The sequence below is a fragment of the Syzygium oleosum genome, unplaced genomic scaffold (genome assembly GCF_021117445.2).
Source record: "Syzygium oleosum isolate NSW1041296 unplaced genomic scaffold, Sole_v2.1 Sole_v2.47, whole genome shotgun sequence".
NCBI classification, from domain to species: Eukaryota; Viridiplantae; Streptophyta; class Magnoliopsida; order Myrtales; family Myrtaceae; genus Syzygium; species Syzygium oleosum.
In genome coordinates, this window is record NW_026607531.1 from 1,802,508 (window position 1) to 1,815,972 (window position 13,465).

General features: G+C 41.1%; 1 protein-coding gene across 1 annotated transcript; it reads left to right on the forward strand.

The window, feature by feature from the left end:
- The first annotated feature begins 9,945 nt into the window (after positions 1-9,945).
- LOC115666092 (uncharacterized) lies at positions 9,946-13,214 on the forward strand. The gene is made up of 9 exons (XM_056306737.1): positions 9,946-10,159; positions 10,820-11,007; positions 11,252-11,308; positions 11,389-11,459; positions 11,636-11,714; positions 11,798-11,857; positions 12,155-12,258; positions 12,356-12,416; positions 12,778-13,214. Exons 1-9 carry the CDS (start codon positions 9,946-9,948, stop codon positions 13,042-13,044), a joined length of 1,101 nt encoding a protein of 366 aa, XP_056162712.1. The 3' UTR covers positions 13,045-13,214.
- The last annotated feature ends 251 nt before the right edge of the window (positions 13,215-13,465 follow it).

Sequence of the window (13,465 nt, forward strand, 5' to 3'; positions counted from 1 at the left end):
GCCCAAAATGTTTCTTAAAAGCCCTAAACTAAATGAATTTTAATTTTTTTTAGCTTTTCCCACATTTTTATATTTTCCTGAATTTTCTGAATTTTTTTATTCTTATTTTTTATTATTGAAAAAGGGACTTCGGACCGGGTCAGGGGAACCCAGTCCAAATGGCCAGTCTAACTGTGGGTCTTGCTCGGACCACAGAGGTCCAGGTTGGGTCTGATTTTCGGATCACTCTGGGCCCAATCTAAATATAGCCAACTTATCAAATTTTGTCCAGATTCAATACCAATTTCGGTCGGCCCATTGTTTATCTTTATCTGATCCATATCTCTCAATCTTATAACACCCGGCCCAGATCAATTAATCATATCCGACCTGACCTCTTTATTATACCCTTTTTTATTTTTCTATTTTATTTTTATTATTTCTTTACTTATTTTCTGTTCTTCTTCACCGTATATCTCATGCCGGAGCTTCAGCCAGATGTTGACAGCCGACATCACCATCCACCACCAGAACCATCCCGTCACAGTGGAAAAATCTCATAACAAAATCAAGTATAAAATGAGGATTGGAATCCATGTTATGCAAACGGTGAATGAGTGGATTGTAACCATTTCCGACGCAAACGCACAACCATAAGATAGAATTAGATGAATATACGACACTATCAGTCTCATACATAGTGGATTTCAGCTTGGTTTAATCTTATTCAGAAAATTGGACTCTCGGCTACCTATCTACATAAGACAGAATGTAACAGAGGATAAGAGGAGAGAGTTTTACCTGGTTCGTGGCTGCGAAAAGGCGATCGACGACGAAGTCAGAAATCGTCGGACAATGTGGTGGCAATAACCAGTAAGATGAATCGCCAAACTCGACGACGATCGGTGGTCAAAAAATCATGATCTCTCAGGCCGACTCGGCTCAGTGAAAGAAAATGCAAATCTGAGAATGATTCTCTCCTTGTGTGTATATCAGACCGGAATTTTCGACTTCAACCCCTCTTGATCGATCCAAACCGATTCCCGTACATCCTCTTCCAAAGGCCAATTTTCAACGAGGAGGAAGAGGAGTGACCTTGCCGATGATCACGTGACCGTAGGAAGCTGCGACAGGGATGGAGCCACGGCGGTGTAAGGTGGTGGAAGCGGCAGAAGGCCGGCGGCGCCAGGACGTGAGTTTTTGAAAGAGCGATTGCCCCACGTCGTCTCCCTTCCCCTCTTTTCTCGAGTGCGTGGGCTCTCTCTGATGCGAACTGCGGGCGCCTGCTTTCTATTTTGTGAGGAGTCTCTATCCCTAAACAGATTCTGTTAGAGATAGACATCCATTCCACGTCAATCTCTATCCCAAAACAGATTGATGTTGTTCGTGATGTTACTGGCATAAGCTAATTTTGAGTGCTCACTTCATGTAGTTATGCTGATTTTGGCTCTCGGAATTTTGAAGGCTCTGATCTTCCCCCACTTCCCCTTGTTAGGCATAAACTGTACTGTAACCATTTATCTTTGCTTTTCTTTTGTATGTTTTTCGATTCCGCCTTTTTGAGTTTTGATAGAATTAGATCTGTTAAACGGATGGGTCGGGTCGGATCGAGTTTGGATTTGGTTATAAATGGTCCAACCTAACTTGACCCATTTAACCCATTTATAACCCATTTGTTACAAGACAAAAATCTTGACCCATACCCGACCCGACCCATTTAACTAAATTTAGGAAAGCTTATTTTGGATAATTATTTTTAAAAAAATGGTATTGCTAAAACATCTTCATGCAATACAAATCTTTTCAAAAAAATTGAGACTCCTTTTGTTTTGCGGAAAATATAACATTTCTGAAAAATATTTTTAGGAAATTGACAATATTTTCCAATATTTGGCTAAAATGTGGAAATGAACTAGAAAATATTTTCTACCGTTTGGTATGCAAAAATCATATTTTCCTCTATGCACTCATTTTAATATTTTTTTTATTTTTTTATTTTTTTAAAAATCATATTTTAATTAAATTTATTTTCTTTTTCTTTTTCCTTTTCTTTTTTTCTTCTTCCCCCGCCGGCAACCGGCCATGGGCAAGGGATGAGCTTGTTGGCCTCTGGCAAGACTCGAGCTCGCCGAGCAGGGCTGGTGCTGGCCTCGGCGAGCTCGAGTCTCACCAGAGGCCGGCGAGGCTTGTCCCTCGCCTATGGCCGGCCACCGGCAAGGGAAGAAGAAAAAAGAAAAGGAAAAAGGAAAAGAAAAAAACAAAAAGAATATAAAAATTTAAAAATATCAAAAAAATTAAAAATTTGAAAATTTCACTTAAGCTTTTTGGGTAACCCATTTATGACCCATTTAATACCCATGTAAGACCATTAAGTAAAAAAAAATAACTCATTAATGACCTATTTAAGTCTATTTTTAAAACTTAACCCAACCCATTTATAACCCACAATCATTAAATATGAGTTATTATATGGATTCTTGACCCGTTTACCACCTCTAGACAAAATGGATCTAGCATGTTAGTCTTTAGAGCCAGTAATTTTGTTTCCCTTTTTACGTCCTCTTCTCTGTATGAGAACCTCGGAGGGACGGTGATGCAAATCTTGCGAGGTAATTGGTTGATGATGTTTGCAAAAATTAGTTCCCGGTTCATATCTGCTTTCCATAAATCGATCTGTTGATCTTCCCTCTTGAGCTTGTTAGGTTGGTGGTAAGGAAAGAGAAGCCCCGGTCAATTGAACTATAGCTCTAGTCTCTTACTGCATCTGCATGACAACGAAAAGAAGAAACCATTTTGCAAAAGCGAATAGTTTGATTAGATACTATCACTACAAAAAAACATATTTTTTCCGATGAAATTTCCAACGAAAAATTTGAAAAAATTCGTTGGAAAACGAATTTCCAACGAATTTTCCAACGAAAAAAAATTCGTTGGTAATAAGTCGTCGCAAATTTTTCCAACGAAAAATTTCAATTTTCGTTGGAAATTTGCGACAAATTTTTTTTCGTTGGAAAATTCGTTGGAAAACTCGTGGCTAAATTCGTTGGAAACGAATTTTTTTTTCCGACGAATTTTTTTTCGTTGGAAACTAAAAATTTTTTTTTGGTCGAATTAAAAATCGTGGAAATTTTTTTTCCATCAAAAAAAAAATTTTGGTCGAAATTTTTTTTTTTATCGAAAAATAGCCCTCGCCGCCGGCGAGGGCCAGCCTCGTCGCCGGCGAGGGCAAGCCTCATCGTCGGCGAGGGCCGAGCTCGCCCAGATCTGGGCGAGCTCGAGCTCGTCGCCGGCGAGGGCAGAGCTCGCCCAGATCTGGGTGAGCTCGAGCTCGCCGGCCATGGCGAGCTCGGCCCTCGCCATGGCCGAAGATGAAGAAGAAGCAGCAGCAGCAGCAGGGGCGGGAGCAGCTCGGGGCTGCCGCCCGTCAAGTCCGTCGTCGTCTCCTAGCCTCGCCGGCGACGAGGCTTGGTGGCGTCGGGGGCGTCGGGGCCGTCGGGGGCGTCGGAGGCTTGTAGGCTAGGTGTCCATGGCGCCGGAGCTAGAGCCGGAGCCGGAGGAGGAGGGGGGGCGGCGGAGGAGGAGGCGGAGGGGGAGACGCAGGGAGAAGGTGAAGGCGAAGGAGAGAGAGAGAGAGAACGTGGAAATTGAAAGTTGTGGGAATAACGAGCGCGAAAATTTTGAATAAGGAAGAAGTAGGGTTTTCGTTGCAAAATTCGTGGGAAATTTCTCATGAATTTTGCAACGAAAATTGTACACATTAAAATAATTTCCCAGAAAATTAAAATTCGTTGGAAAATTCGTTGGAAATTTCCAACGAATTTTCCAACGAATATAAAAAATGCCAAACATTATCGGGTTTTTTTTGTAATTCGTTGGAAAAATCGTTGGAAATTTCCAACGAATAAAATTCGTTGAAAATTTCCAACGAATTTTCCAACGAAAATTGTATACACTGAAATAATTGTCCGGAAAATTGAAATTCGTTGGAAAATTCGTTGGAAATTTCCAACGAATTTTCCAATGAAAATTGTATACACTGAAATAATTGTCCGGAAAATTGAAATTCGTTGGAAATTTCCAACGAATTTTCCAACGAATATCAAAAATGCCGAACAGTAACGGGTTTTTTTGTAATTCGTTGGAAAATTCGTTGGAAATTTCCAACGAATTTTCCAACGAAAATTGTACACACTGAAATAATTACCCGGAAAATTGAAATTCGTTGGAAAATTCGTTGGAAATTTCCAACGAATTTTCCAACAAATATAAAAAATGCCGAACAATAAGGGGTTTTTTTGAATTCGTCGCAAAATTCGTTGAAAATTTCCAACGAATTTTTTTTCGTTGGAAATTTCCAACGAATTTTGCGACGAAAATTTTTTCGTTGGAAATTTCCAACGAAATTTGCGTCGAAAAATTTTTCGTTGGAAATTTCCAAAGAATTTTACTTTTCGTTGGAAAATTTGTCGCAAATTTGCAACGAAAATTTTTTCGTCGCAAATTTTCGTGGCAAAAATCCAGTTTTTTTGTAGTGATATATCATACAGCATTCAATTGCATGTTGGTCCATGGGCTGCCTCTTGAGGTGGAGGAACAGAATGCTCCGCGAGGGAAGTGATTATTTGATTTCGATGCTTGGACAGGAGAAGAAGATAAACATTGACGATATATTATTGTTGCACTAGGCTCAGAGGATACGCCATTGACTGGATTTTACATCTGTTATTATGTGCATGCGAGGAAACTTCTCTGCGGAGATTAGAATGACTCTTGCTTATATATCAAGAAGTGAAAGAGGGTTATATTCTTCTCAAATTTCTTCCCAGTAGGTGGAGAGAATCGACCAGCACCGATAATCATCTCTAAGCCTCGCTACAAGGGTTTTCCATCTGTTAGGGTATGCTCAGATTAAGTCTTAATTATTTCGAACCGAGAGGTCAAGGTTGGCGAGTCCGTTCGACTCATTAAGATGCTAGTAGTTTAAAATACTCTGCACGCACAAGGTATGTTGAAATTGAGCAACGCCGTATGAGTTGTTCAGAGATTGGTTGTAATATGAATCGACTTTGTGATTTTATAGAATATGGATGAATCCGTAACTAATAAGTAATCACCTTAGTGACTATTTGTCACGCCCCAAACCCTATGAACACGCAACATCCCGCCATGGTCTTCAATATGTGACGTCCCAGGATGCGTCGCCGACCCAATCGAATTAATAACGATTAAATGCATGCAGAAGCGAACTTAAATCACCCAATAACAATCGATAAACAGGATAGAGAGAAAAACACACAACATATATACATGATCAGTAGTATGCCGAGTTTTAGTATTTTACAAGTCCGCCACGCAGACATTCTCGAATACAACTACAAAAGGTAAGGGGTTAGCCTATCTCCTCTATCTACGAGGACAACCTTAAACTGTGTTCCTCTCAAAACAGTCGGTTCCCATGAAACGCTCCGCGTACTCATATCAGAGGACCTAAAAAGTGGTTAACAACAACGGATGAGAATAAATCTAAGCGAGTTCACGACCTAAGCCTCGACTAGGAGGTCAACTCATCTCAGATGTACTTAATACATGCAACGATATATCGATGGCAGACAACTCAATATACAAGATACAGGTACTTCACAACACAATCATAGGCAGCCTTACCTTGTCTCAGCATATGCACACGCCCTATACGTTATAATTCACTGCATGCCATAATAATGCAATAAGCATATAATGCAATCAGAATACGCATCAACCTTCTCAAGCATAATGCATTCACACGTGTCCTGATTATAAAGTGAAACCGTTTCGGCCCGTCCCATACCGTGCCTAGCAATTTCATCCCATAATCAAGCGTAATGCCATCACAATCTTTCATGCGTATTCCAAGTACTACAGCCACACCAGGGGCTACGGCACAACCCGCGATATTCGCCTCAGGTTGGCGGTCTTCCGGCATAACCAGGCATCGCCTTGCCCCATCGAGCGCGGCATCGTCTCACCAACCTCAATGATGGCATATCCCATAAATGGGTTCATTCCAAATCTGATTCGTGAATGACTACATCTCCCCTGCTACCAGTGACAGCTTCCAATTACCGAATTGGGGACAGCCCTTAGGGCCACAGCCAAACCCTAGGTTGGCGGTCATCCGGTAGAACCGGGTACAAAGGAACCTTTAGGTGATCATGCACACATAACAACACTCAGGTTCCATCATTATAATTTTCAATAGCCGATGCAAACATAATCCATGCTAATACGTTGAAATATCGCAACTTCCACACATAAAAATGTACTAAAATATTCACGCGTGATTATGCACATATCAATAAATTCTCAATCTCGGCACGTTTCTATATTCAAGTATTCACAACATATTTCTCACATAAAACTTAACAAATAAACCCGACACCTCAGGGTTTATTAATTAAATTCCCACAATTCTATATTTAATAATAATTAATCAATTCAATTCAACATACAAACCAATATATAAGGAAAGATTCCAACTTAGGCATCACAATTTAAGCCTAAAATAACCACAATTTAATTTTGGAATTTCCACAAAAATATTAATAAAATAATAATATTTTTAATTCTGAAAATTAATAAAATATCATTATTTAATTCCCGAAAATTAATATAATATTCCAACAGCTTAACAACTAATTCTTAATTAATTAACACTAAACATAATTAACGTAAACTAATCCGCTCTAATCAAGTTTAACCTACTAAGCAAGGGATTAGGGCGATAACTCACCCGTTAGCGATTCCGAGAGCACCGGCGCATCAACGGCGGCAAGGGCTACACGTGACACGGTCCGAAATTGACACGAAAAGGCGACACACGGCCGGAATAGGGCTGAACAGAAGCCATAGAACTGGTTTGGTTTCGGTGAGGTGATTTGGCGACAGAAAACAGCACGGACAGGTTGCGCACGGTGGCAGGGAGTCACGGCGTGGCTGTTGGTGGTTCCACGGCAACCACACAGCAGCAACACAGCAGCTAGGGGCTGTTCTGTTTGCTCAGCCGAAGGAGCAACTTAAAAAAGAGACAAGGGGAAGTTGCGTGGAAGAGGAAAAAGGAGAGAGGGAGGTCCAACGTGAGAAGAGAGAGAGAATGAGAGTTATTGGGAGATCTTATCCACTCCCAAAGTCTTCTTCATCATTTTCTTTTGTTTCTTGGTCATAAATGCTAGAAGGGTAAAATGGTAATTTCACAAGGTATAAAAATACTTATATACGTATACGAGTTAGATTTTTGTACAGGCTCGTATAATCAAATTTGGGCTCAAACGGATTAGGAATGGGCTTGAAAATGCTAATGGGCTCAAACTTGGGCTTGAATTGCAATTGGGCTTGAAATTGGGCTTAATGGGCTAAATTGGGCCACTTGGGCTTGCCTTGGGCCCATGTGGCCGAATCACATTGGGCTTGAGGCCCAATGTGCCTTCATCCAGCCCACTTCCTCATGGGCTCAAATTCTCGGCCCGTTAAATCCTTTTCCGAGATTTTCGAGCAAACTAATAAACAAGCAAATCAATAAAGTGGTGTCCAATATTTTAGTTTTGAAATCCTCGGAGATTCGACATCCAAATTCGGATTCTAATTTGTGCTAAAAATCAATCAATCACGACTTTAGTATATATCAAACTAACGGATGGCTTTTAGGAATTACGAGTATTCAATCCGTGATTGATTCGGTATCAAACCACGTTTTAGTTTTCTCGAATCATGGATGATTTCGATTATCACGTAATTGCGAGAGGTCAATTGCTAGTTCCGAAGTACGCGATCATCAATCAATGGGTTTAAAATCATTCGCAATATATACAACGGTCAAGCGGAATCACCCACGATCCGATTGTATGCTATTGGCGAATCGTTCTATAGCCATCCCTTGATCGGTCTATAATGGCTCAAAATTGTCCCTCGTCAATCCTTATGGTCAAATTGTCAATTCATGGTAGAGTTCTCAAGTTGTGCGTATATAATTCCTTAATAGCTTTTTCCTATCGGTTAATGTCTCATGAGTGATCAATTCAGAGTGAGATACAACTAAGAGTGCATTGATTAATATCATCATTTCATTACATCTGAATATGGTCGAAATTGAGGATGTCACACTATTTATTGTGATCTAAAGGTAGGAAAAGAATAACGACCGTCGTAGCAGCTCTAGCAAGATGACAATGGTGGCCGGGACTCGAGATTCATGTGCTATACAGAAGTCTGTAGAGAGATATTGAAGAAAATTGCGGCCCACTTTAAATTGGAAGAATCTCATCTCGCTCTCTCACAAAAGGCTAATAAATAATACGTTCGTCGCTAATTTCGTCGCTAATTAGCGACGGACACTATTCGTCACTAAATTCATCACTAATTTACTAATTCCACAAATAGAAAATTTTGCGACGACCTTAATTGAAAATTAGCGATGAAAACAAATTCGTTGCTAATTTTCGACGAAAATAGCGATGAAAAAGAGTTCGTCGCAAAATTAGCGACGAATATAAAAGTTCGTCGTAAAAATTAGCGACGAACATAAAAATTGGTCGCCAAATTTTGGGATTAACTTTTTGTGGCGAACATGAAGTTTGTCGCAAAATTTTTTATTTGTTAAATTTTTAATATAATAAATCATTGCTAATTTCGTCGTTAATTACTGTCATCGCTAATTTCGTCGCAAAATTACATTATAAAAAAAATATTGAGCCATGGAAAATTAGCAACGAACATAAAAGTTCGTCGCTAATTTTGCGTTGCCCGCCTTCACCCCCAGTTTCTCCAGAAAATATTAGGTGGTCTCGGACCGCCAAGTCAGCGTGGTCCCGGACCGCTCATGAAGCGCCACATAGCTCCACGTGGATTTGTGGGGCCGGCTCGCCAGCCCTCGATTTTCTCTCCACAAAAAAGAGTAATTTCCATCCCCACTCTCCTAGCCTGCACACTAGCCAATGCTCTGCTTTTTTTTTCTCATATTCTCTCTACTCATGAGTCCTATCTGTCCTTTCGTTTCCTTATCCGAAGGAGGAGAAGAAAAGCAAACAGGTGTCTCCCGCTCTCTCTGCCCTGCACATAAATTTTGAATTTTTCGCACCGAGATTTCGCTGGTCCACCGTTCCTTGCTGCTCCAGCATTCGTCAAGCGGCTGTTCCCCACTGTCGCTGACGACGAAGCATGTTAAGGCCACCCCTGCTCCATTGAAGCTCCAGTGTATTCCATATTACAAGGAAAATATTCAGGTTCATCTGCTTTGAGAGCAGTTTGCCGCTTTCTACTTTCTTGGCTTATACTTTTTCATTTCAAGCAAACTGTATTACCAGTTTTTCCGAATTAGATGTGCAGCTGGTAAATTTATTTTGATAGTAGTTTCCCAGAGTCGACTATATAACTCTCTTTTTCATTATTGCAGCTTATTTTCTCCACTGCCATTGATGGTAAGATAAAAGCTTAGTTGTATGATTGCCTGGGATCTAGAGTGGACTATGATGCTCCCGGTCGATGGTGCACCAGGATGGCTTATAGTGCGGATGGAACAAGGTAGCATGTTGCCTCAGAAATATACGCAACGAACTGCTCGATAGAAATATATACACCTTCTTCATTACCATTCCAACGACCGGGAAGTTACTTTTTTTTTTTTTTTTTTGGAGAAAATCGAGGGCTGGCGAGCAGGCCAACAGATCCACGTGGAGCCACGAGGCGCTTCATGAGTGGTCCGGGACCACGCTGATTTGGCGGTCCGAGACCACCTAATATTTTCTCCATTTTCTCTTTCTCTCTCCTGATTCCTACACCACACTGTCGACTCTCCTTCTCTCTCTCCCCCGGAAACAATGGCGTCTTAGCTCCCTCCTTCTCTCTCTACAGTCCAGCAACTCTGTCGCTCTCGACTCCCACTTCGCGTTCGAAGCGCTTTGGCGTCCGTGCGGCGTTTGCCGGGAAGGTGGCGGCATGGTGGACTCGGGGCTCTCCGGTTCGAACGAAACCAGCTACAGCAGCGGCGTGTGCTCCACGCCGACCGGCACGGAGGCTCCCTCCTCATACGCGACGCCGCCGGATACGGAAGCCCTGAGGAGGCTCTCCGACAGCCTCGAATCGATCTTCGAGCGCCCGCGCTCCGGCGCCGGCTCGTCCTTCTCCGACGCCGCGAGGTCCCCGTCCACCGGTGCGTCCTCGCCGCGGGGAGCCCGTTCTTCGGGGCCGCGTTCGCGGGGAGTGAGAGCGGGGCGAGGCTCGAATTGGCGGAGGTGTTTGGCGTGAGTTCTTTCTTGGGTGTTCTTCCTTTTTTTTTTTCTGGGGAAAAGGAAGAAACTGGAGAGGAGCACGCCGGTGAGGAAGCCTAACACTTCGACTTCAGATCTGCTCACGTGGTCGGAGACTCCGCCTCCCCACGATTCGGTCGCGCACGGTTCGGCTTCCTCTCTCTCCAATTCTCGCTCTCACCAGGCGCGGCGTTCGCTCGATTCATTCTTGATCTTTCGTTTTAGTTTCTGTTTGATGCGATGAGTGTGCTTCTGCTTTATTTTTTTCATGTAAAGTACTGATGATTTCCTGCTCATAGAATGAGTTTAATTTGCAAATGACATGGGAGGAGGTTCATTTGATGTGCGATCAATCTCTCATTTGCACTCTTTCGTGAGACATATCTATTTGTTAATTTTCATTTGAACTCAATTTGTGACTGAAGTGGTAAATTCCTTCTTCCCGCTTGTTGAACTTTTCTTTTTGTTTTTTTCCCCTTTGGCACTCTGCCATTAGTTTCATTTCTGACTTCTACTGAATTTCTTACTCTTGTTAAACTGATGGCTCCATCATGGTTGTTAATTTTGCGGGTGTTGTGAGAAGAGAGTAAGTGCTGTTGCAGTAAGCAATGATGGCCTATTTGTGTGTTTTGCTGATAAATTTGGAGTTGTTTGGGTTGTGAGTTTAAAGGAGGATGCTGAAAATCAGGCTTTGCCTGATAAAAAAGCAGCACCAATGCTGGCTCACTATTGCAGCATCATCACTAGCTTGGTAAGTTGGTTTCTTTTTCAAGGTGTCCCTTTTATCCCCTTCTCTGTGTCCAACATACCCAGATAAAGTTTAAACTGCTGTTAATTTTTTGAAAGAGAACTCAAATGTTAAATTCTTTTATTGATTTTGGTAATGCTTAAATATTTGCTAATTTTTGGCGAGACTGTCCATCCTTGACGTCATGATGACCTGTATGCTTTTGAATGCTTCGTCGTTGTGTTATTAAGTGAAGAATCTTTTGCAGGAATTTTCTCCAGATGGACGGTTCATTGTCAGTGCTGATCGGGATTATAAAATTCGTGTGAAGCTATTTACTTATCTATCAGTTAAACTTCTAGGTTGTTCTTAGGCCAATCTTGTATCATTTTGTAATTGCCACAGGTTACTGTGGTTCCCAAGAATCCATTGGATGGGGCTCACGAGATACAAACTTGTTGCTTGGGTCATTCTGAGTAAGTGTCTATGCGTTGAAGTTCGAGGCCAGGTGTTTTGAATAGAAATTTTGAAAAGATTTTGGCTTTTTATGTGCCCTTGACACGATTAAACATCGAATCATGTATGCTGTTCCGAAGATTTTATTGGCAGATTAAGTGGGGTACTAAGTCGCTTTATTTCTGATGTTTATGACATATGTATCCTGCCTTGACTTCATTCGTTCCCCAGATTATCCACATGGGCTTCTTGTTTCAGGAAGCGGTGATTCCACTGTGAGTGATTGCAGCTGAGAAGTTTCCCCGGTTTACATGGAGTCTAGTTTTACCTAAGTACTCAGTGCATCTTTCCTCTGTAGGTTCGCCTTTGGGATGTGACATTGGGTTCTCTCTTGGATACTTGTGAAATTGGAGCTAAGGTATTGGTTCCTCACCTCTTTGAATGTTAAGATGGTATCACTGACTTGAATGCGTCTAAGATTTTTGTCAGACTTATAATGCTTCAAAGATTCTATGTAGTACCTACTTCCACAGAACTGTATTCAGGTTAACTTATGTCTCAGTTAACCAGTAAATGTGCTTGCACTTTCACAATAGAGCAAAATGACTAAGAATGCTTAGGTGTGGTTCAAACTAGCTGCTGTTTCTTTCATTATAATTTTGTTCTGTTTAGTTCTTCACCCAGTTTGACAGAAGGATTTACTTTCTTCCTGAAGGCAGAACTTTCAGCTACTGATGGAATAGAAGAAGAGCCCTGTCATGCTGTCACTGATCTTTGCACTTGTCCAAATGGTACATCCATAGCATTGGCAGTTCAGAGGCAAGTTCCAGAATACTCTTTAACTCTTTAGGCTTGAACCTGGAAGATTTCCTGATTCATTTTCTTGATTCTGATGCTTCATGTGTGGTTTTTGTAGCTTGAAAGGTGTAATGCTTCTGAACTGTGATCTTTCTGCTAAAACTCTTTCTATAGCCAAGGTAAGCATATCCCTAGTACTCTCCCTGTTTTGTATTTTTGAATGGCCTGCAAATACATGCAATGCATGGGTCAATTTTCTTGCAACATGTCTATGCATTAAGGGAACGATCCGGGGAAAGAAGAATTCTAATTAGGCTCATTCCCCCAACCCATTGTAGCCAGACCTTTGAATAGATGACCGTCTGACAATGTTTATATGAATTATTCAATCTTGTATCGAAGTTTAAGGTGGCTCGCACATGTTTTGTTATTATGAGTAGGTTGTTGATTGTAATCTATTGTTGCTACTTCTGGACCGTTTTTATATGGTTAAACGCATACATAACACGGTGTCTGTCCCTTGACTGCTGATTTTTTCAGGTGATACTCGTTGAAGGAGAGACCTTAATACCGACAAGCTTGGGGACAAGCTTATCCGAGGGACTTCTGTGGATGGTCACCGGTATCTCTAAGTTGCGTGGTTCGGACCAATCCTCTTTGGCTCAAGTGAGGGCCGTGTCTGCTTTTGAGGACAACAGTGTACAGCGGACGGAACATAATCCTCTTGAGAGGATTATGTTCAAGTACATTGAGCTATGTGTTGATATGCAGAGGGGGAGATTTGCCAAGGATGTTCAAGTACATTGAGCTTTATGTTCAAGTACATGGAAAATGTAGATGAATGTATTTCATTTTCATATTATTATAATATTTTGATGTTATTAAGTGCTTAATCAATGTTAAATACAAATTCTAGAAATTAATTTTGCTTTTAATTAGATTTAAAATCGAAAAATAAAAGAAATGATTTTATCATACGATCACAAATTATAAAAGTTCATTGCAAAAATAAAATTTCGTTGCTAATTTCGTCCCTAAACAATATTCATCGCAGAGTTCGTTGCTAAATTCGTTCCGGAATTCGTGGCAAAAGTCGATTTTTCGTGGCAAATTAGCGACGAACTTTGCCACGAATAAATTCATCGCAAATTACTGACCAAAAAAAAAAATTTCGTGGCAAATTAACGGCGAATTTTGCCACGAATGATTAGCGATGAATTGATTTCGT

What these genes read in the sequence shown, in the direction of transcription:
- LOC115666092 (XM_056306737.1), top strand. Translation starts at nt 9,946, where the DNA reads ATGGTGGACTCGGGGCTCTCCGGTTCGAACGAAACCAGCTACAGCAGC. An exon ending in CTTGTGAAATTGGAGCTAAG is followed by an intron (nt 11,858 to 12,154) that starts GTATTGGTTCCT and finishes TTCTTCCTGAAG; the next exon opens with GCAGAACTTTCAGCTACTGA. An exon ending in AAACTCTTTCTATAGCCAAG is followed by an intron (nt 12,417 to 12,777) that starts GTAAGCATATCC and finishes TGATTTTTTCAG; the next exon opens with GTGATACTCGTTGAAGGAGA.